Raw genomic sequence first — 24,247 nt, 5'->3', positions numbered from 1 at the left:
TACAGTACATTTTTCTGCTTTATTTTCCCATATGCCTCAAGATGAAAAACGTTTGGGCTATCCAGCCTCCTTCAGATGCCGATGAAGGCTGGATAGCCGGAACGTTTGTCATCTTGAGGCATATGGAAAAATAAAACAAAAACATTTACTTATAATCTGCGACCCTCCTTGTTGTGATGTATTTAACTATTCTCCTGCCCCCATAGCACAGTGGTTCCCAAACGTTTGAGTTCGAGACCCCAAAAAAAACAGTTGTTTTTTTCTGGAAAGTATTTGCTTTTTCTTTTTAATGTCAAAATTTCAATACAGCAATGCATTGATGTTAAAAAAGAAAATGTAAATTACAATTTCTACATTGAATACTTTACGTATTTTTAAAAGCAAGTGCTCCCGTACTTCAACCTATACGTATACGTTGACTGAGCAACTTTCACTTAGTATCTCGCTTATCCCGTCTTTCGGGTGGAAACCTCATTATGTCCAAAACGTTCCCGGATTCAAATTCCAAAATAGCAAAAGTAGCAGATCTACAAGATCAAAACGTGTTTCTAGCTTGTAGATCTGCTACTTTTGATACTTTTGTTTGAAGCTGTACTATGATCAAGTATAGGGGGGGGGTTAATTTACGGGGAGAAGTTTGAATATCGAGATAAAAGGTTTCTGCCCGACAGCAACGACCTATACTTTGACTCAAGTACTGGGGCTCAGTACTTTGTCCGCCACCACTACACTGTGTGTGTGTGTGTGTGTGTGTGTGTGTGAGAGAGAGGCGAGTGTGAGTTCCACCACTACACTGGTAGTGTGTGTGTGAGAGAGAGGGGAGTGTGAGTTCTACCACTACACTGGTAGTGTGTGTGTGTGTGTGTGTGTGAGAGAGAGAGGGGAGCGTGAGTTCCACCACACTGGTAGTGTGTGTGTGAGAGAGAGGGGAGCGTGAGTTCCACCACTACACTGGTAGTGTGTGTGTGTGTGTGTGTGTGTGTGTGTGTGTGTGTGTGTGTGTGTGTGTGTGTGTGTGTGTGTGTGTGTGTGTGTGTGTGTGTGTGTGTGTGTGTGTGTGTGTGTGTGTGTGTGTGTGTGTGTGTGTGTGTGTGTGTGTGTGTGTGTGAGAGGGGGGAGTGTGAGTTCCACCACTACATTGGTAGTGTGTGTGTGTGAGAGAGGGGAGTGTGAGTTCCAGTGAGAGCAGGCCCGTCCGGCAGGCAGGCAGTAGAAGGTAGAGAGCAGGTGCATGGTGTTGGCTTTAGCTTTAACCCATTAAGACCGGGCGGGAACGCATCTGTGTCATATTTTATACTTTGGATATTCCAAAATAGCAGATATACAAGCTCGTATATAGAAAAAAAATCGTGGAAATGTGTGCAACTCTTTGAATATAGGCTTTTTTTATTTTTTTAAGCGAACATCTGTAACTCAAATCTTTGCTCCTGGAGAGGGGGGGGGGTCCCTGGAATAAAATATTTTGAGATGGGGGGGGGGGGGGTCCGCGGCCAAATACATATCATTTTGGGGGTCCTTGACATGAAAAAGTTCCAGGGACCCCCAGGAGCAAAGATTTTGAGTTAAAAATGTTATGTATAAAAATATATATATTCAAAGATTTGCACACATTTTTACGATTGTTTAATTTTTTTTGCTATGAGCTTGTATATCTGCTATTTTTGAATAGTCAAAGTATAAAGTAATGGTTTAGGCGATAGCTAAAAAATCTAAAATGACACCGATGTGTTCGCGGATTGAATGGGTTAACATACAGTGCGGGCCTGCAGCAGGGACCTGCCACGGCGGTCATTTAGTGTCACACACAGGGTGAAGTCAGGGGAGCGTTGTAGATGTGTGGCTGACCCACCTTGGCCAGTCACTGGGTCATTAACCCTGTTTTTATAAAAAAAAAAACACCTGGGCTAACGGCAACACTTTCAAAAACCTTTCCCCCTCTGCACCAAAGCAAAGACTTTATACTGTAGCAGCTTATAGTGGATGTGCTGGCTGGACTGGAAAGTCAAATGAAATAGGAGGACATATTATACCCTCTGGATTTTATTTTATTTTATTCTGGAGTTTTCAAAGGCAGTGGTTCTCAAACTTTTTTGTAATTTTCTTTTCAAGGGTCCCAGTTTAGAATGCATTTGGCCATGCACCCCCTCCCTCCCCCCCATAACTCTTGAGAGTGTACAAACGGAACCAACAGGTCCATTTGGTTCCATGTGTACACTCTCAGTGTTACATACAGTACCTGTAAGGGTCAATTCAACTATCAATCATTTAATTGGGGGAGCCCGGTTTTGAGAAGCACTGCTTCAGCGGCTTACTGGATCTGCTTGCTGGACTGGGGGGAAAAAAACGAAATAAAAGAGTGTGAAGATCCTTCAGAGTGAAAGATACCCTCTGGATATGTGATTCACGTCTTTCAAAGGAACAGGGAAAGGTTGGGTTGTCTTAACCCATTCAAACCGGGAACACATTATGTGCAACCACTATATCCATATTTTATACTTTGGCTATTTTTGAAAAATCGTGGAAAGTTTTTATAAAGCAAACATTTTTAACTCAAATCTTTGCTTCATGGGGTTCCCTGGAACAACATATTTTGAGATGGGGTCGGCGGCCAAATGCATATTATTTTGGGGGTTCTTGACATGAAAAAGTTTGAACACCACTGATATAGAAACATAAGTTTTTCAAAAAACTGTATAGAGTTAGAAGACATTTGTAGAATCCCCAGAAGCCAAGATTTGAGTTACAAATGTTTGCCTTAAAAATATGTATACATTCAAAGATTTGCACACATTTTCACGATAAAAAAAAAAATAGTAGATCTACAAGCTTGTAGATCTGCTATTTTTGAATAGCCAAATACATCTTAAAATGACACAGATTCTTTCCCGGTCTAAATGGGTTAAATTTCAGCAGCACAGTCAAACTTTTACAGGGGCAATATAATAGCAGACCCGATCAATCTGTGTGACCTGACTGAATGACCGTAACAGTAACACAGACACAGTTACAGGCCGGCTACTCATTCATGATGGTATAAACACAGTGGTGGAACATGTACTCACATTTCTTTCTTTTCTTATTTTTACTTAAGTAAAAAGTAGCAATACCAAGATGTAGTTACAAGTAAAAGTCCTATGTTCAAAAGTTTACTTAGTAAAACTACAAGTATTGGCATGAAAATATACAAAAAATAAACAATTTTTTTTTCTTACATTTAATAGCAGAAGTATACATTTGGGCTTAATTGGTAATTGGTCATATGTTTTGTAATAATCTACATCTACAAACTAACTTGTCGCTAAATAAATTGTAGTGGAGTAAAAAGTACAATGTTTGCACAAAGTACAAATTCCTCACAATTGCACTTATATACAGCACTTGAGTAAATCTACTTAGTTACTTTCCACCAATGAATCACAAGCTTTTGTCTAATAGAACATAAAGTCTAGAATGACCCACTGGAACATTGCCCTGCGAGCACCGGGGAGAAGCCAATAGCTCTTGAATTTATTCCGGCTCAATTGCCTGCTTAGGTTTCATTGTGCGTTGCCTGTTATAAGGCCAACCGAATCTTTGGTTAAGTTGTGTTCCACGGGGGGAGACAACATGGCTAACGGGGAGGTGCCACTTTGTCTGTCATTGTGCTGTTCATTTAATGGCCCCCGTCCGTCCGTCCGTCCGTCCGTCCGTCCGTCCGTCCGTCCGTCCATCCGTCGTCCCTTTTGGACGTGGTGAAAGCCCTCTAATGTATGTTACAGACAATAGCCCCAGGGGTGAGATGGAGAAATGGGAGCAGCCTAATGGCGAGAACACAGGGATGAACGGAGCTGGAATCATTGAGCGACCTTGAGTGGCATGTCAAGTGATATTACGTGGGTGGCTGAGTGAGTGTCTGGCAGCGGGATCTGGCGGGGGGTGGCGGGAGGGAGAAGGGGGGGGCAGGGTGATTCTGGTGCAAGCGAATGAGAAGAAAAAAAGAGAAAGAGCGAAAGTGCCGGGGGTGGGCGGATTTGAGAAAGTGCAGAGGTGATGGCAGTGATTGGTAGAAGAGGTACTCAGATCTTTTTCTTTTTTTTTACTTAAGTAAACATAGCACAATACCACAATGTATTGTTACAAGTAAACACTATATTCATATTCCATCCTGATTGGCTAAGATTGGCTTCCACAGTTTGCAGGAGTGCTCCGTTTTGAACAAAATGCCTCAGATCATGAACACAGAATGCAATTTACGTGAAATTTTGCACGAGCATTCCCACTAGGCCGAGGTCGAAATGCTACTTGAAATCTTTCAAATCAGCCACATGGTGGCGCTATAACGGGCCGATTCGTGTTTTTACCTATAACTGCACCGACCTGTTTAAAACTTTGTATGCGCACTCCCTAGAGGCCAAGAAAATACTTATATTACTCCTTCAGATTTTATCCAAATTTCACGCAAATCAGTAAACATGATCTCTATAGTCATGTGAGCAAGACGGATCTGTTAGATTTTTCATATTCCATCCTGGTTGGCTAAGATTGACATCTAAAGTTTGCAGGAGTGGCCCATTTTGAACAAAATGCCGCAAATCATGAACGCTGCGTCCGAATGTAGTGAAACTTTGCACACAGATTTGCACTATGTTGAGGAACAAATGCCACCCTTTTATTATTGCCCTATTATAGGCCGACAATATATTGTTTAATAATACTCCCACAAATTTTGTCCAAACATCACTCAAATCTGTACACATTATCTCTATAGTCAAGTGATCAAGACGAATCTATCCGATTTTTCATATTCCATTTTGAAAGCGAATTCCAAACATTGCTGGCCCACAATAACCTACCTGACCTGGCGGAGACCTGTGCTCCGAGGAGCACTTTTATTTGTATTACTAAGCCTAAAAGGCAAACAGAAATGTTATTTGTATTCATAATGTTCTAATGTTTGACCACAGTTAAATCATTAATCACAAGTATTTGAGTGACAATTAATCGGCAAGTAAAATGTCATAACCGTGACAACCCTAGCTTCGCGTGACTAATCACCCTGATTGTCAGACCCTGTTGAAGACCCAAGTGTCGAAACGCGTCGGTTATCCTGTACTGCCAGATGCTCAACAATACAGTTATTATTTTTCACCTGAAGACGGAGTGCCTCAGTATTTTCTCCCTACAGTCTGCCTCACCACAAGCAGAACTTCGTTTTTTATTATTTTTTGCTTCTATGTATACCTACCTGTACCTGTTTTACTGAAGAGCACCTGTTAGAGAAAGCCACTGTGACTGAACCCGGGCAGCGCTTCCTCCCTCTGTTTTGAACAGCCCTATAGCTTCGAGTTGGGTTTCCTCACCGTGCTGTACGCCGCAGCAGCACGCCGACCTGCACGGGTGCGCTCTCTCGCGGCGTTGCACGCTGCACGATGCCCTTGCGTCCTGAAGCTAAACGGGTCAGCCGTGGACCTGGTTTACCCCCTGCAGCCCTCGGCGACAGCGTGCCGCTAAGGGCTCGCCCGTAGCCTCTCCCAGGCCAGCCGGCGAGCTTATGATGCATGCTGCCAACAGCACACACAACCTCTCCATGGTAACAGGGCTGCCTGTCAGCTTGTGCAGTTTGTATATCGCCACTGACGGGCGGAAACCTTGTATGTCCAAAACCGTTCCTTTTTTTAACCCATTTAAATGGGTTAATATACATTATTTTTGTAGATAAAATATTGAAAATAGCCGATCTACAAGCTCACAACGTGTCGCATTGTGAGCTTGTAGTTCGACTATTTTCACTACTTTTGGCGACACTCTTGTATGATGAAATTGACGGGAAAAAAAACATAAAAGGTTGAAATATGGAGATACGAGGTTTCTGCTCGACAGCAACAACATGTAATGGAGGGGGATCTTTGTGGCCGCCACTCCTTGCCAGAGAGCACGATCCTAAACGGCTTCAATCTGGAAGGAGAGCCGAGGACAAACCCTTCCTTTCTCCATTATGCTACAGGGTGCGACTGAGTCAGAATCAGAATAATCAGAATCTTTTTTTCTCCGTGCGCTGCTCCATCGCTGCTCCATGTCCGTGACAAGAGAGAGGATAGAGGTATGAGTCAGAGCAGGAGAAAAAGGACACGGGATAGAAACAGATGAAATAATCAAGATATAAACAGAAAGTGTACTGTATGTAGTAACAGGTTTAGAACATTAGCATCAGAAAAAAAAGAGGGGGAAAAAGTTGTGTTGTCACTGCCACATCACGGTAGCAGGGTTAACCCATTCAATCCGGGAACGCATCTGTGTCATTTTAGATTTCTTTGGCTATTAAAAAATAGCAGATCTACAAGCTCATAGCGTAGCACTGAGTGCCACGCTATGAGTGCCACGCTATGAGCTTGTAGATCTGCTTTTTGGGGAAAAATCGTGAAAATGTGTGCAAATCTTGGAAATATATATATTTTTAAAGTGAACATTTGTCAAAAATAAATAATCCAGGGACCCCCAGAAACAAAGATTTGAGTTACAAATGTTTGCAAAAATGTTCATGATTTTTCAAAAATAGCAGATCTACAAGCTCATAGAACTTTGAGCTTGTATATCTGCTATTTTTTAATAGCCAACGAGATCTAAAATGACAAAGATGCGTTCCCGGAGTGAATGGGTTAAGCATCACTTGCTCACGTGCGTGTTTTGTGTGAAAAGGTGTTTGCAGTTAAGCAAAATAAGATCACAGTTTATTTCTCACAGTTTTACTGATTACTATATAACAATAAACAATGTTTTTATGATTTATACTTAATGAAGAATAAATACAGTTGACATCACTGCAGAAAGTAAACAAGAGTGAACTTATTATTCATCATAAAAACATATATATTGAGATGACAAATATTTCATGTGTTGATCATTGATCATGGTGCAGAGGCCAGTGTAAAGGTACATAATTGTAGTATTTGAGTGATGTTAAAAGCATCAGGATTGTTTCATGTTATACCACAGTTAAGGCCTTTGCAGACAGGGTGCGATTAGTCAATCAGTTTTTACCGCATGCGAAAAGACGCACAAATCGAACTGGGTTCGATTGAAAAAGAGAAATATATATATATATATATATATATATTTCCTTTTTCCTCTCCTTTGCCCACCTCCGGCCCCCACTTTGAAAACCACTGCTCTGATATACCGTGCAATATTGGCGCTGGTGTGCTGATCTACAGTATAGCACTGGGCATTTGGCCTGGTGCCATACAACCTATAGCCATTGTTCCTCCATTGCCTCACATCTGCTTCCCTCAAGTTTTGCTTGTTAAAACAAATGTCCAAATTTAAAATAATTCCCCATGAGTGGGTTATTGTTCTCGGGAAGGGGTCCTAAGACCTCCCTGTAAGCCCCCTCTGTGCTTTCTATTCATCTGTACAGAGACCACAGCAATCTTCTGTACATAACACTGGGCCTCTCTCAGCTATGAAGAGGCCATGGGAGGTGAACCTGCGTCCTGTGTTTCCTGGAATGCCAGGGGGTAGGAGGGGCTTCCTTTGATGTCTAATGCCTTAGCCTCGCTAATCTGACCCAAAAGTAACTAAAAACTACCGATGATGTGAATTTGTCTCAGCAGCCTGACACTTGTTCTGACACTAAAAGTCTTGTGTGCGGAGGCAGTCATCCCTGTAGAAAAGAGAAAGTAACCGATGTGAATCCCGCTGTTCTCCCCCCCCCACCCCTCCCCCCATCCCCAGTGGACCCCAAAGAGGGTGTCCCGGGTAAAGGGGAGGGTAAGGGGACTCATTCTTCAGGCTCAAATTGCTCACGCTGGCCCAAACCTTCAGGGAACCCGGGGCGCACATCGCTCATGAATCTTTTTGCTTTTAGTGTAAAGTAATCCTCTCAATTAGGTATTGGTGACATTAATTGCCTCTGGTGTAATCGTCCCCTTCACAGGCGACAGACCCCAGCGTGCCTTTTCTCAGCTCCAGACTGAAAGAGCTAGACTTCCCAGCAGTGCACCCACCCCACCCCCCCCCCACCTCTGCCAGCCGCGCTGTGGCTGGCTGCCACTGGAGAGGAGCCAAGCCGTGGCTTTTCTGACCGGGGCTGTTTTTAAGATGTCATTAAGCGCTGTCAAACGGCGTGCAAAAAGCCCAGCCGTTTGGTCGTACCTGCAGAGAAGCCATTTTAGATTAATCACAAAGACACCTTGAAGACATGATCAGAGGTGGACAAAGTACTGAACTCCAGCACTTGAGTCAAAGTATAGATACACCTGGTGAAATGTTACTCCACTACAAGTGAAAGTTGCTCTGTCAAATTTGTACTTACTTGCTTTTAAAATTACTTCAAAAGTTTTGAAAAGTATTCAAAAGTACAAATTACAGAAGGGATTAAGTGGTTAATTCATAACTGTACTTTTTTTTTCCCTTCCTGGAAATGAAGTGGAGTCAAAAGTACAATATTTGTCTTTGAAATGTAGTGGAGTCATAAGTATCCAAAAGCACTATACCCAAAAGTACAGATACTCAATGTCTCTGTTGGGTGGAAACTGTCCAAAACAACTTACCTTTCAGGATTCAAATAAAAAAATAGCAAAAATAGCAGATCTGCAAGCTCCAACTGCGTCGCTTCGCGCCCCGTTTCGAACTTGTAGATCTGATACTTTTGATGCTTTTGTGTGACGCTGTAGTGTGATCAAATTGAGCTTTAAGTTACGAAAAAAACACAACAAGTTAAAATATGGAGATAAGCCCGACAGCAAAGTACAGTACTCAAGGAAATGCACTTGGCTACTGTCCACCACAGCAGACCAGGCTTGTGCCAAAACAGTCTCTGAATGAGACAGATGGCGTCAGAATCAGAGTGTTTCTCTGGCCTGCTAGATGACGCTGCCTTCCAGAACCCCCCCCCCCCCCCACCCCGTAAATGTATGCCCTACTTCATCATACAAGAGTGTCACGCAAAAGTAGTGAAAATAGCCGATCTACAATCTCACAGCTGCGTTGTGAGCTTGTCGATCGTCTATTTTCACTATTCTAAAACGTTCAAAGAAATAATAATACGGTTTTGGACATACAAGGTTTCCACCTGACATCAATGATTAGACCCCTTCTGGGTACCTCTGTTCTATCATGTCTGGCTTGTTATTTCTGCCATTCTAGTCTTTCCGCTTACTTTCAGTGTCTCAGAGTGCAATATGATTGAGACTATATTTTTCAATATTTTATACTCCTACTCCACTACATGTCAGAGGTATAAAGTATATATTCGAACTACTTTGCCGAATTTTATTATTAATGCAAAACACATATTTCACGACGAAAATATCGAGGCGCGTTGTGAGCTTGTAGATCTGCTATTTTTTGGAAAAGACATTAATTGAAATATATTGTGTGTATGAGTCATTGTACTTTTGGTACTAGTATATTTTGATGCCAATACTTTTGTACTTTTACTCAAGTAACATTTTGAATACAGGCCTTTCATTGTGGAAGCGCTACTTTTACTTAAGTAGAACAAATGGAGTACTTCTTCCCACACTGTAGGGTGTCTTCCGCCGGGCTCATATGTGTTCTGCGACACGCAGTCATTAACTGTGTCCCCATTAAAACCTAACTATTTTAATCATTTCTAGATATTAAATTGGGAAGATGAAGACCCGAGATTGGCACTTGGCATTCTAATGGCCATACATCAAGGGCGAGCGCCTTGCATTTGGCAACGACCACACGTAAAAAATAAATAAAAACAATTCCAGGAGGTCACTCGGCGGATCGTGCCAAGATAACGAACACATTAATGTACTTCACCTCCTGGTGTGATTTAGAAAAAACAAGTTTTGCAACATTGCTTCAACACTGTAGCACTGCGGCCGCCCATAAGGGACACACTGAAGCAATGATTCTCAACCTCTTTCATTTCAAGGACCCCCAGTTTTATCTCTGGGCACCCCTCTAACATCCTCAGTGTTTACAAGTGTACGCTCTCTGAGTTACACACCCCGGAAGGGTCCATTTGGAACCCTGGTGGTGGTCCCCAACCCGACAGTGAGAACCACTGCACTGAAGAAACCAAGGTCGCCTTTGTTTTGTACCTGCAGGGTGGTTATCTAGTGTAAAGCCATCTAATGTAGACCACTGTGTCCAGTACGAGAGGAAACCTCTGTACTGCATTCTTTAAATAAATGGTGCATTTATATAGCGCTTTTATACAAAGCGCTTTACATAGATAGTGCATTACATTCACCCATTCACACACACATTCACACACCCATGGCGGAGGAAACCATGCAAGGCACCAACCTGCTCATCGGGAGCAATTAGGGGTTCGGCGTTTTGCTCAAGGACACTTCGACACTTAACTCTGGGGGAGCCCGGTATCGAACTGGGCACCTCCACCGGCCACTCTACCCCTGGGCCACTCTACCCCTGAGCCACTGCCGCCCCATAAAGATTTGTATGGCCCGATAAAAAAAGTTTTTATTGTCCTGTATTGCAAAAAAAAAATTAACACATCCACCTCATGGAAGCGTAACAACTTATTTGAGATATTTCAGGAATTGTTTCCATTTTGTGTTTTTTCTTTTTTCATACTTTTTTGTGCAAAACAAAGTGGTTAATGGAAGTGATTCTACCGTCTCTGGGCTGTACGGTCAAACCCTGGAGTGTTAATTGATCTCTGAAATTGTCCTAGTGGACGCTTACGGGCTCCCCTTTTCACACGTTTACGCACAGCAGAGTTTAATTAAGCCTTTAAGACCTGGAACGCATCTGTGTCATTTTTGCTATTCAAAAATAGAAGATCTACAAGCTCATAGCGCGTCACTCGGTGCCGCGCTATGAGCTTGTAGTTCAGCTATTTTTGAAAAATCGAGAAAATGTGTGCAAATCTTTGAATACATATTTTTTAAAGCGAACATTTGTAACTCTATAACCTTTGCTTCTGGGGGGTCCCTGGAACAAAATATTTTGAGATGGGGGTCCGCGGCCAAATACATTTTGGGGTCTTTGACATGAAAAAGTTTGAGAACCACTGACATAGCAACATGTTTTTTTTTGTTAAACTGTTAGGATTTAGAAGACATTTTGTAGAATCGGAACCTCAGGCCTTAATGGGTTAACACTCAGACATGGCTGTTTAGTGGCAGCCTCTTTGCCGCTGACCTGGACGTGGCCTTTCACGGATTACCGTCTTCAGTGGCTTTGGCGGCGCTGTGATCACCGTGCCGCTCAGGGTGCACCGGGTGCATCCTCACAACGGTCACGTGGAACCACTGACTGTGAAGTGTCGGTCAAACGCAACCGAGCTCTTTTGATTTCTTCTTCAAGGAGTGGAATCGATTTTTGTGTAATTTTTTTTTCTCCCATTTTTCCAATTTGAGGAAATAGCCAAGTAAAATGACTGTCATCTGTGCCTGGTAATTCTTTTTTTTCATGTGAGGAGGGTGGAAATGATTTTAATGATTAGTGGGACTCTTGTTTCTTGCATGAATAGGCAGGCTCCCACTAAGACTCTGCTGAATTTTCATTTTTTTTTGCACAAACAAAGAGATATGGTAATTTTCATAATTTCATCACTTCAATGGCTCCTGCACTCCTGAGATACGGCTCTATGGTTGTAATTAAAAACTATTAAAAGGAGAATATGAAATAATCACTTTTGGAGATAGAAAATCTGCCAATTCTTTTTCTGCTTCCAAATAGCATTGTGCTGAAAATGAAAAACCACAAACCACAAACTTTCAACGGTATTTATTCTCTGTTGGAGGAATACATAAACCTCAGATATAATACTGTATGTCCTTGCTGTCGGGCAGAAACCTTGTATATCCATATTTCAGCTTATGTTTTCTTGTAAAGTCATGCCCTACTTCGTCTGTCATGTAAAAGTTGCTGAAATATCTAGATCTACAAGCTCCCAACATATCACGGTGCGACGCTTGTAGATTGGTTATTTTTGCTACTTTTCAAAAACGTTGCAAGTAAAAGTGACAGTGTTTGTGTGTCTGTGGGTTTCATAAATATTGTACCAATGAAAAGTACTAACAAGAGCTTGTGACTAAATAATAACTACATTGGATCCATTGGAATACAGATTCCATACAGATTCATACAGATTTTTTCCCCATTGCCTTAAAAGTGACGTTTTGGACATCCAAGGTTTCCACCCGACCGCGATGTTATATTATACGTGTCTAATTCCATGCCTTCCCTCTCGTCATCATCATGCAGGTTCATAACAGGAACCTGCTGTCACTGGACTTCGACCGGATCACCAGGACGGAGAAGGTCTACGACGACCACAGGAAGTTCACGTTACGGATCCACTACGACCACGCGGGCCGCCCCACGCTCTGGGCACCCAGCAGTCGCTTGAACGGCGTCAATGTCACCTACTCCGCCGGCGGGCACGTGGCGGGCATCCAGAGAGGCACCATGTCCGTCCGCATGGAGTACGACCAGAACGGCAGGATCGTCTCGCAGATCTTTGCCGATGGTAAATCGTGGAGCTACACTTACCTGGAAAAGGTGAGGAAGCGTCGAGAGCAGGGGCGGTAACGGAACGTACTTTGCGGGAACGAGAAGTTAACCCCATCAAGACCTGGAACGCATCTGTGTCATTTTTAGATTTCTTTGGCCATGTTTTTTTTTTGTTAACATTTTTAACTCAAATCTTTGCTTCTGGGGATTCTACAAATGTCTTCTAATTCCTAACAGTTCTTTTGAAAATAACTATATCAGTGGTTCTCAAACGTTTTCATCTCAAGGACCCCCAAAATGATATGTATTTGGCCGCGGACCCCCATCTCAAAATGTTTTTTTCCAGGGACCCCCATGAAGCAAAGATTTTAGTTACAAATGTTCGCTTTACAAAAAAAATATATTCAAAGATTCATGATTTTTAAAAAAAATAGCCAAATAAATCTAAAATGACACAGATGGGTTCCAGGTCTTAAGGGTTAATTGAAAGCCTTGGGGAAACGCCTTGGGTGTTGGAGATACGTTTTGCACTAAATCCTTGTGGAGGTGTATTGGGTACAGTGTACAGCAGTGGTTCTCAAACTTTCATGCCAAGGACCCCCAAATTTATTGTAATTTATGTATTCGATCGCAGACCCCCATCTGAAAATGTTTTGTGCCAGGGAAGATCAAAAATAGCAGATGTACAAGCTCGCTGTGAGCTTGTAGATCTGCTATTTTTGAACGGCCAACGTATAAATGGATGTGTGGTGGTTATTAACTAATTTTGCTGGGGACCCCCTGGAACCCCCCGAAGGACCCCTGGGGGTCCCCGGACCCCACTTTGATAACCACTGGTGTAGAGAGACAGGCAACACGGAGAGAGAGTAGGGGAGTGCAACAATGGAAACTCTGGAAATTAAAATAATGTGAAGAAAAACAACAAGTAGAAAAATATGTTTGTTCAGCTAAATCCGGCATACTCAAGGTCAGTAGTGGAAGAAGTTCCACCTTGGTAAACTAACCCACATCAGAATCAGCTTTAATGTTTTAGGTTTTCAGGTGCAAAACAGTGTTTGAAATTTGTTTTTGTGCAAATGCAAATGTTATGTTAAACCACACACAGGATGTCTGCTTAATTACCTGGTGTTTATACTGTAGGGCAAGAGAGAAAGGGACAAAAGGGCATGTGAGGATATGGTGTTCAGTGAGATACTGTAGAATACATACTTTCTATAGGGTATAGCAATAGAAGCTTGTATACAACAAAAGCTATCTTTTAACCGCATGAACCGTAGTGTCCATATTCTGGTGAACATTTGGTGAAAATAGCAGACCTTGTGAGCTTGTAGATCAGCTATTTTCGGTAAGGAGATTTGGCATAGGGGCAGAAAAAGGAGCGGACCTCGAATGGAGCCCTGTGGGACCCCGGTGGCCAACGAGGCATGAAGGGATTAAGGGGTTAATCCTCGAGTCATCTTCAGGCTCAGTTTACAGGAATGTAATAAAAATCGTGTCTGTTGCATGTCACACATATTATAGTGTGTGTTGTAAATGTTAACCCGGTTTGCCAAGTGCTGTGTTCGGCCCCAAAAATAGAACAATGGTGTGATACGCCGCCTTCTTGCTCTCTAATTAAAGGAAAGATGTCTATGGAAGAAATGTAAAAGGGCTCTGTGGATTTAACATTTAATACAAAAACGGCAGCGAGTCACCCTGTTAATAGTGTGAAGCCAATTTTACAGCAATTTTACAGCCGCCGCTAAGCGAGGAGACATGTTGTGACAGCCCCAGAAATGATTTAAAGACATAATTTATTTGCTTATGGAGCCTGGCGACTCGTTAAAATTTCTAGGGCCGTCATGCTGTGCAGATCAAAAGACTCTGCAAACATGGAACGAGACGCACGCCGGCGTGCTTCTGAAACCATCTCTTACGGACATCTTAATCCATTAAGACCGGGAAATAATCTGTGTAATTTTTTTGATTTCTTTGGCTATTCAAAAATACCAGATATACAGTACAAGCTCATAGCCGCGCTACGAGCTTGTAGATCTGCAATTTTTGTTTTAAATCGGGAAAAAGTATATATATTTTAAAGTGAACACTTTAACTCAAATCTTTGCTTCTGGGGGATTCTACAAATGTCTTCTGAATCCTAACAGTTTTTTGAAAAGAATGATGTTGCTATAATTTCAGTGGTCCTCAAACTTTTTTCATGTCAAGGCCCTCAAAATATGTTGTTCCAGGGATATTCAAAGATTTGCACACATTTTCACGATATATATATATTTTTTTGCAGATCTACAAGCTCGTAGCGCTCCCGGTCTTAATGGGTTAATGTCAGGGGGATATCAGCGGCCTCCCTTTCAAGACGTGAATTGGACTCGGTTGAACTCAGACATGCATGCCTAATTTGTGCTTGTGCGTTTTGACATTTTGTTTGTCCTTTCGCGGCGTGCCACGGCCAATCCCTTGTACATCGCCAAACCCTATAAAACCCATCCACCTTTTACTGAATGACTGTGCACTGTGAAAGTGCTCAGGTACTGTAACAGTGAGAGCAACTCATTAAAAACTACTTTGAGTTATGTTTGACCCGTGGCCGCTTCCCCTTGTATAGTTTTATAGCGGCATCATTGCTAGTTATTTTATAAAGGGGTATTATTTTGTGGCGATCTTTAAACGGGCGTCCGCTGGGGGGGGGGGGAGGAACTGATGAATGAGAGGCATATAACGAGAAAAGAGCACATCAGATATTACATTGTCTCCCAATGCAGATGCATGGATCCAATTATGTCCCAACCCATTGAGACCTGAAGCCGATTCTACATGTCTCCTAAATCTCAACAGTTTTCTGAAAAACGTTTGTTTCTATATCAGTGGTGCTCAATCTTTTTCATGTCAAGGACCCCCAAAATTACATGTATTTGGCCGCGGACCCCCATCAAAATATTTTGTTCCAGGGACCCCCAGAAGCAAAGATTTGAGTTAAAAATGTTTGCTTTAAAAATATATATATTCAAAGATTTGGACACATTTTCAAGATTTTTCAAAAATAGCAGATATACAAGCTCGTAGCGCGGCACTCGGTGCCGCGCTATGAGCTTGTATATCTGCTATTTTTGAATAGCCCAAAGTGTAAAATAATGCTTTTTAGCTCAAATCTAAAAATGACACAGTTCCAGGTCTTAATGGGTTAAGAAACCGTTCTTTTCTCCACAGTCGATGGTGCTGCTGCTCTACAGCCAGCGGCAGTACATCTTCGAGTTCGACAAGAACGACCGCCTCTCCTCGGTGACCATGCCCAACGTGGCCCGGCAGACCCTGGAGACCACCCGCTCCATCGGCTACTACCGCAACGCCTACCGGCCGCCCGAGGGCAACGCCTCGGTCTTCCAGGACTACAGCGAGGGCGGCCAGCTGCTGCAGACCACCTTCATGGGCACGGGCCGCCGGATCGTCTACAAGTACGGCAAGCTCTCCAAGCTGCTGGAGATCCTGTACGACACCACGCGCGTGGCCTTCTCCTACGACGAGGTGGCCGGCATGCTGAAGACGGTCAACCTGCAGAGCGAGGGCTTCACCTGCACCATCCGCTACCGGCAGATCGGCCCGCTCATCGACCGGCAGATCTTCCGCTTCAGCGAGGAGGGCATGGTGAACGCCCGCTTCGACTACGTCTACGACAACAGCTTCCGCGTCACCAGCATGCAGGCGGTCGTCAACGAGACGCCGCTGCCCATCGACCTGTACCGCTACGACGACGTGTCGGGCAAGACGGAGCAGTTCGGGAAGTTCGGCGTCATCTACTACGACATCAACCAGATCATCACCACGGCGGTGATGACGCACACCAAGCACTTTGACGCCTACGGCCGCGTCAAGGAGGTCCAGTACGAGATCTTCCGCTCGCTCATGTACTGGATGATGGTGCAGTACGACAACATGGGCCGCGTGGTGGCCAAGGAGCTGAAGGTAAAAAACCCTACTCTCCTTCAAAAGCCGCCTTCAGGTGGTACTCTTCTTAGTACATTTACTCAAGTACTGTACTTAAGTACTACAATTTTGAGTTACCTTTACTTTACTGGAGTAAATTGTCTATACTTTTACTTCTACTCCACTACATCTCAGAGGCAAATATTGTACTTTTACTCCACTGCAGTTATTTGAAAACTTTAGTTACTAGTTACTTTGCAGATATAAATGATTATATTATAAAACATTCATTAACCACTTCAGCCCTATTGTATACCAAGGCTGTTTGAAAATGGCCAATCTACAAGCTCACAACGCGTCACACAACGCGTAACATTTTAGTACTTTTACTTTTGGTACTTAAAGTACATTTTGATACCAATGCTTTTGTACTTTTACTCAAGTACATTTTTTATTACGGACTTTTACTTGTAACAGAGTACTAGCTCTACATTGCAGTATTGACACTTTTTCTTAAGTAAAACATTAGTACTTTTCCCACCACTGCCTTGTATTGAACTGTACTTTTCACTTTCAAGTTTTTCCTGCAAAACCTCTAATAAAGCATTCAATCGATTCTATCAATCGAGGTGGGGCCCTACGCCAACACCACGCGCTACACGTACGAGTACGACGCCGACGGCCAGCTGCAGGTGGTCTCCGTCAACGACAAGCCGCTGTGGCGGTACAGCTACGACCTGAACGGCAACCTGCACCTCCTCAGCCCCGGGAACAGCGCCCGGCTCACGCCGCTGCGCTACGACGTCAGGGACCGCATCACGCGGCTGGGGGACGTGCTGTACCGCATGGACGAGGACGGCTTCCTCAGGCAGCGCGGGAACGACTTCTTTGACTACAACTCTGCCGGCCTGCTGGTCAAGGTCTACAACAGAGCGAGCGGCTGGAGCATCAGGTTAGGGTTGTTTTTTTCTTTTCTTTTCAGCGATTATTCAATTGATTACCTTACCAATTCATTGGATAATCGAGAAGCGTGGTTTTTATGTTAACACATTGAGTGCCATAACCGGGAATCTTCGTGAGGAGATTTTTTATTTATTTATTAGTATATATATATATCATTTTTCCACACAGGGCGCTCTAACGCAACTTTGGAATCATTCACGGAGTCTCTAAAATGGACGGATGTGGATCCGTGCCAAAAAACCTACCTCCCGTCCTCTCCCATTATAACTCATTGAGAAAAAGCTTCATATCTCCATTATCTTTTTTAACGCGGTGGAAACGAGCCGTTTTCGACGGGCGATCTAGATGTACCCTGTTTTAAAAAAACCTCTGGCACTAAATGTGTTAATACATTTTGTTTTATTAGATCGATTAACTTAACACATTGGGTGCCAGAGGTTTATTAAAATATTATACTTTGAGTGCCAGGACTTTTTAAACATTTTGAACCTTTTTCAAGTAGTCACAAAATATTTTCAGTGATCACCGTCCTCACGGTGATCCCCTCATTACACACATACAGGTCTCGTACAATCGGGGGGAAAAAATTTAAAACATTCGGAAATCCATTCCATAGTTGCAGCCAGTTCAAAATAGTTAAATTAACATTGTAAAAAAAAAAAGTGCACAGGAGCCGAGATACAGGTTTTTGAAGTCATAAGTTAACCAGGAGGTGGATTGGAGTCTAAATCTTGTAGGAGTGATATTTCCTGTTGCTGTGAAGGAAAAAAAAAAAAAAAATGTTAAGTGTTATTTTATACTTTGTTGCCCAAAAGTGTATCGTGCAAAAATAGTGAAAATGCCTAATTTACAAGATCAACGTGTCACATCGCGATGCGTTGTGAGTTTGCAGACGGGCTAATTTCACTGCTACATATTTTTTTTACATTTTAATCTTTTTCGAAGGTTTACACCTACAACGACATCCCCAATACTAGGGGTGGAGTATTAACCCATTAAGACCTGGAACTGTGTCATTTTGAGATTTTAGCTAAAAAGCATTATTTTACACTTTGGGCTATTCAAAAATAGCAGATATACAAGCTCATAGCGCGGCACCGAGTGCCGCGCTACGAGCTTGTAGATCTGCTATTTTTGAAAAATCGTGAAAATGTGTGCAAATCTTTGAATGTATATATTTTTAAAGCGAACATTTTTAACTCAAATCTTTGCTTCTGGGGGTCCCTGGAACAAGATATTTTGACTGGGATCTGCGGCCAAATACATATAATTTTGGGGGTCCTTGACATGAAAAAGTTTGAGAACCACTGATATAGAAACACACGTTTTTCAGAAAACTGTTGAGCTTTAGGAGACATGTAGAATCGGCTTCAGGTCTCAATGGGTTAACTGTTGCACCCTTTTTACATGCAGGTACCGCTACGACGGCCTCGGCAGGCGGGTGTCCAGCAAGTCCAGCATGGGCCACCACCTGCAGTTCTTCTACGCCGACCTGTCCAGCCCCACGCGGGTCACGCACATGTACAACCACTCCAGCTCCGAGATCACCTCGCTCTACTACGACCTGCAGGGACACCTGTTCGCCATGGAGCTCAGCAGCGGCGACGAGTTCTACGTGGCCTGCGACAACATCGGCACGCCGCTGGCCGTGTTCAGCGGCTCGGGCGTCATGATCAAGCAGGTGCGGGGGGGGTGGACGAAATGCTCTGATTTTGTGGCAGAAACCTCTTATCTCCATATTTTAACTTTTTTGTGTTTATTCTTATATTAACCCATTAACCCATTAAGACCTGAGGCCGCTTCTAAACATTTTCAAAATCCTAAAAAAATAAATCGGAAAAAAATATTTTAAAAATAATTTTCACGATTTTTCAAAAATAGCAGATCTACAAGCTCATAGCGCGGCACTCGGTGCCGCGCTATGAGCTTGTATATCTGCTATTTTTGAATAGCCTAAAGAAATCTAAAAGTGACACAGATGCGTCCCAGCCAGGTATTAATGGGTTAAGAACCTGGAACGCATCTGTGTCACTTTTTCATTTGAGCTAAAAAAAGCATTATTTTACACTTTGGCTATTCAAAAAAATAGCAGATAATACAAGCTCGTAGTGCGGCACCGAGCTTGTAGATCTGCTATTTTTGAAAAATCGTGAAAATGTGTGCAAATCTTTGAATATATATATTGTTTGAAGCGAACATTTGTAACTAAAATGTTTGCTTCTGGGGGTCCCTGGAACAAAATATTCTGAGATGGGGGTCGGCGGCCAAATACATATCATTTTGGGGGTCCTTGACATGAAAAAGTTTGAGAACCACTGATATATATTTTCAGAAAACTGTTAGGATTTAGAAGACATTTGTAGAATCGGTCTTAAAGGGTTGACGCCCTACTTGATCATACTACGGCGTCACACAAAAGCATCAAAAGTAGCAGATCTACAAGTTCGAAACCCGGCGCGAAGCCTACTAAATTCGAATAACTGTAGTGCAGTAAAAAGTACAATATTTGTCTCTGAGATTTAGTCGGGCAGAAGAGATTAAAAGTGACACACACAAGTAAACTTAAAGGAGTAGTTCACCCCCAAAAAATACTTATTTTCTATCAAATACACACCCCATTAAGCCTTGAATTCGTGGCGATGTTTTTGTTTTTGTCGCATTCCTGAGCCAATGATTTGAAGACCGGCGGAGTCTCCTACTGAGTCGACTACTGACTGATGACCCAGTCATCAAATGATTGAGAATCACTGTTATAGAATTTAGTAGTTCAGTAAAATACGGTACAGCAGTGGTTCTCAAACTCAAATGGACATGTATTTGGCCGCAGACCCTCCATCTGAAAATGTTTTGTGCCAGGGACCCCCAGAAGAGAAGATGTATGTTTTATTTTTTTAAATCTACATTTTCCACAACATGTTCGATATTTTTCAAATACTTTCAAAAAATGTTCAAGCTTGTAGATCTGGTATTTTTGAATAGCCAATGTATAAATGGACAAAGTGGTTAAAATGATTGTGATACTATGTTAACCCATTGAGACCTGAAGCTGATTCTACATGTCTCCTAAATCCCAACAGTATTCTGAAAAACGTATGTTTCTGTATCAGTGGTGCTCAATCTTTTTCATGTCAAGGACCCCCAAAATGATATGTATTTGGCCGCGGACCCCCATCAAAATATTTTGTTCTAGGGACCCCCCAGAGGCAAAGATTTTAGTTAAAAAAATTGCTTTAAAAATATATATATTCAAAGATTTGCACACATTTTCACGATTTTTCAAAAATAGCAGATCTACAAGCTCGTAGCGCGGCACTCGGTGCCGCGCTATGAGCTTGTAGATCTGCTATTTTTGAATAGCCCAAAGTGTAAAATAATGCTTTTTAGCTCAAATCAAAAAATGACACAGTTCCAGGTCTTAATGGGTTAACTACTTTTGCTGGGGACCCCCTGCAACCCAGGGGGTCCCCCCCCCCCCCCCCCCCCGGGACCCCACTTTGAGTAAAACGTACGTTTCCCCGCCCCCTCTGAACAAAACAGGTGCTCCACACGGCGTTCGGCGAGGTGTACCTGGACACCAACCCCGGCTTCCAGCTGGTGGTGGGCTACCAGGGGGGGCTCTACGAGCCGCTCAGCAGGCTGGTGCACATGGGCCGCCGGGACTACGACGTGCTGGCGGGCCGCTGGACCACGCCCGACCACGAGGTGTGGAGCCGCCTCAACGGGAACCACATCGTGCCCTTCAACCTGTACATGTTCAAGAGCAACAACCCGCTCAGCAACGACCAGGAGATCAAGTGCTACATGACCGGTAAGGTTTTGGTGCCGCCGGACAGGCTGAGCCCCGGATTTTTTTGTACGCTGTTTACACAAGCAATGGGGCAGTGGTGGAAAAAGTACTCAAATTCTTTACTTAACCCATTAAGACCTGAGAAGATTCTAGAAATTTCTTCTAAATCCTAAAAAAAAAATTGGAAAAAAAACCCAATTTTTTTTTTTTCTCGATTTTTCAAAAATAGCAGATCTACAAGTTCATAGCGCGGCACTCGGTGCCGCGCTATGAGCTTGTATATCTGCTATTTTTGAATAGCCTAAAGAAATCTAAAGTGACACAGATGCGTTCCAGGTATCAATGGGTTAAGTAAAAGTACCAATACTGCAATATAAAAATACTCTGTTACAAGTAAAAGTCCAGAATTAAAAATGTACTTGAGTAAAAGTACAAAAGTATTGGCATCAAAATGTACTTAAAGTACGAAAAGTAAAAGTACTAAAATATTTGAAAATAGCCGATCTGCAAGCTCACAACGTGTCGCGATGTCGTGTCTTTTGTAGATCTGCTATTTTCAAATAGCCATGTATAAAATAGGGCTAAAGTGGTTAATGTATGTTTCATAATATCATAATTTACATCTGAAAAGTAACTAGTAACTAAAGTTTTCAAATAGTTGTAGTGGAGTAAAAGTACAATATTTGCCTCTGAGATGTAGTGGAGTAGAAGTAAAAGTATTGGAAATTGGAAATACTCAAGTAAAGTACAAATACCTCAAAATTGTACTTAAGTACAGTACTTAAGTAAATGTACTTAGTTACTTTCCACCACTGCAATGGGGTTTCGGGACTCAGGGCGCTTTACTGGGGGTCGGGGACCCATTTTTATGGGTCATGACTCATCAAAATGTTCTCCTTTTTTTTGGCATTTTCTACATTTTCTTCGTTTTCATCTAAAATCATTCTAAAATGTGTGTAGGAACATACCCCCTGCTCCAGTAACACCTGGAACTGAAATTTGTCGCTGATAGATGGCTACAATCCTTAGGATTATAGACCTAAAAAAACGCTGCCTTAAAGGGATAGTTCAGCCCCAAAATGACTTTTTTTTTCTTTTCGATTAGTCACCCCATGGAGACTTGAATTCATGGATATTTTTTAGTTTTTGTCGCATTCCTAAGCCAATAACTTGATGAGCAGCAGCGGTTCCGGTAGGAGACACAAAGAGTCTCCTTTGTGTCTCCTACCGGAAAAGCTGCCTACCGGTCCGCTGGTCATCAAATTATTGGCTTAGGAATGCGGCAAAAACTAAAAAATATCCATGAATTCAAGTCTCCATGGGGTGACTAATCGATAGAATGGGGGTGAACTATCCCTTTAAAGTAAAGACTATGCTTTTGCCAGTGGCATAAAATTGGAAGATTAAAAAAAAAACATTTCAGGGAGCCTCGAAACAGGAGAAACAATCAAATGAAATTGTTCACTGATGGAAAAAGAAAATGATTGAAATGTATTCAATTATAATAGAGGTGGTGAGGCTGTTGTTGACAGATGTCAAGGGAGGGGAGTCCCGGGCAGAGAAATCAATAATGCACTGTGGTGAAAATAATGATAATAATAAAATGTCCGTTTCACATTCAGGGGAAGAGGAATAGAGCTGTGGATCAGGGCATACTTACTGTAGATGGGTGGGCCTACTTACCGTTTTAGATTTGAGCTATAACCGTTATTTTACACTTTGGCTATTCAAAAATAGCAGATATACAAGCTCATCACGAGCTTGTAGATCTGCAAAAAAAAATTGATCGTGAAAATATATATATTTTTTTAAGCGTACATTTTTGGTAACTCAAATCTTTGCTTCTTGAGGTCCTTGGAACAAAAATATTTTACAAATGTTCGCTTTAAAAATATATATATTCAAAGATTTGCACACATTTTCACAATTTTTCATAAATAGCAGATCTACAAGCACGAAACTCAGCTCTCTGACCACTTTAAACTAAAAAGCAGTGTGCAACATCTTCCTCACTGGGACCCTGTTTGTCCTCCTTGCAGCTGTGCATTTGGCGTGTGTGTGTGCGTGTGTGTGTGTGTGCGTGTGTGTGTGTGTGTGTGTGTGTGTGTGTGTGTGTGTGTGTGTGTGTGTGTGTGTGTGTGTGTGTGTGTGTGTGTGTGTGTGTGTGTGTGTGTGTGTGTGTGTGTGTGTGTGTGTGTGTGTCCACTGGCTATCATTTTTGAAAGTGCTCAAAGGGAACAATGACGCGCGGCAAAGCATCCTCTGTCAACGAACATTCAGGTCCTTTCCCAGAAATATCCCATGGTTCTGTTGTTGCTTTGTGCTGGGGAGGAGGTAGATGGCAGCGAGAGCACCCCAGAGAGAGAGAGAGAGAGAGAGAGAGAGAGAGAGCACACAAAGGAAGCATAGAAGCCCCATACCATGCAGCCAGGGGCTGTTGTACCAACCTCCGTGGCTGGAAGACAAACATTAATGTTAAAGATACTTTGTGGATGTCAGGCAGAAACCTTGTATCTCCATATCCCCACTCTTGATGTTTTTGCTTTTTGGAAAATTAATGCCCTATATTTCGTCGTACAACAGAGTCGCACAAAAGTAGCGAAAATAGCCAATCTACAAGCTGCAAGCTCACAACGCGTCGTTGTTTTATTTAAGTGGATGTGGGTTTTATTGAACCAATATTGAACCAACTAAAAAGTATTGACAAGAGCTTGTGACTAAATAATAACTATCCAGACGTTTTGACAATACAGTACAAGGTTTCCACCCGACAGCGACCATCTTGAAGGATCCTCCCTGCGGTCGTTAAAGCCAATGAGCTGCAGTGAGATTTCACTCAACAACAGACCAGTTGTTTAGTACACTATCACTCTGTTGCAACGGGAATTACTTGATCGCGTTAAAGCCGCAATCCAAGGCCACGTTTAGACGACAACGGTCTCCATAGAGAAAACGACAAAGTCCCGTTGCGTTCTCACTTTTTGTCCTGCGTTTTAGACGGAGGCGCAACAGTGATTGAAAACGCTGTAGTGTGCATGCCAGGTGGCTAGGTGGCGGTGACGCGCTGCCAGATAGACCAGTCACGCATGCGTATTAACCACTTCCGTTCTACTTCCTGTCACACCTGTATGTTGTTTA

At 42.6% G+C, this 24,247-nt stretch overlaps 1 protein-coding gene across 1 annotated transcript in view; it reads left to right on the top strand.

Annotated features, from left to right (window-relative positions):
* tenm4 (teneurin transmembrane protein 4) overlaps positions 1–24,247 on the top strand; it is a 319,789-nt gene that overhangs the window by 268,906 nt on the left and 26,636 nt on the right. The window contains exons 29-33 of the mRNA XM_080429457.1: positions 12,193–12,489; positions 15,646–16,398; positions 16,989–17,311; positions 18,736–19,003; positions 20,860–21,130. Of these exons, the coding sequence (XP_080285583.1) occupies positions 12,193–12,489; positions 15,646–16,398; positions 16,989–17,311; positions 18,736–19,003; positions 20,860–21,130 (1,912 nt within the window). The remainder of the gene's footprint in view (positions 1–12,192; positions 12,490–15,645; positions 16,399–16,988; positions 17,312–18,735; positions 19,004–20,859; positions 21,131–24,247) is intronic.

Source organism: Gymnoscopelus braueri (assembly GCF_963280865.1).
Source record: "Gymnoscopelus braueri genome assembly, chromosome: 5".
In the NCBI taxonomy this organism is placed as follows: Eukaryota; Metazoa; Chordata; class Actinopteri; order Myctophiformes; family Myctophidae; genus Gymnoscopelus; species Gymnoscopelus braueri.
Note: the sequence above shows the minus strand (reverse complement) of the source record. Positions and strands in the feature narration are given on the sequence as shown.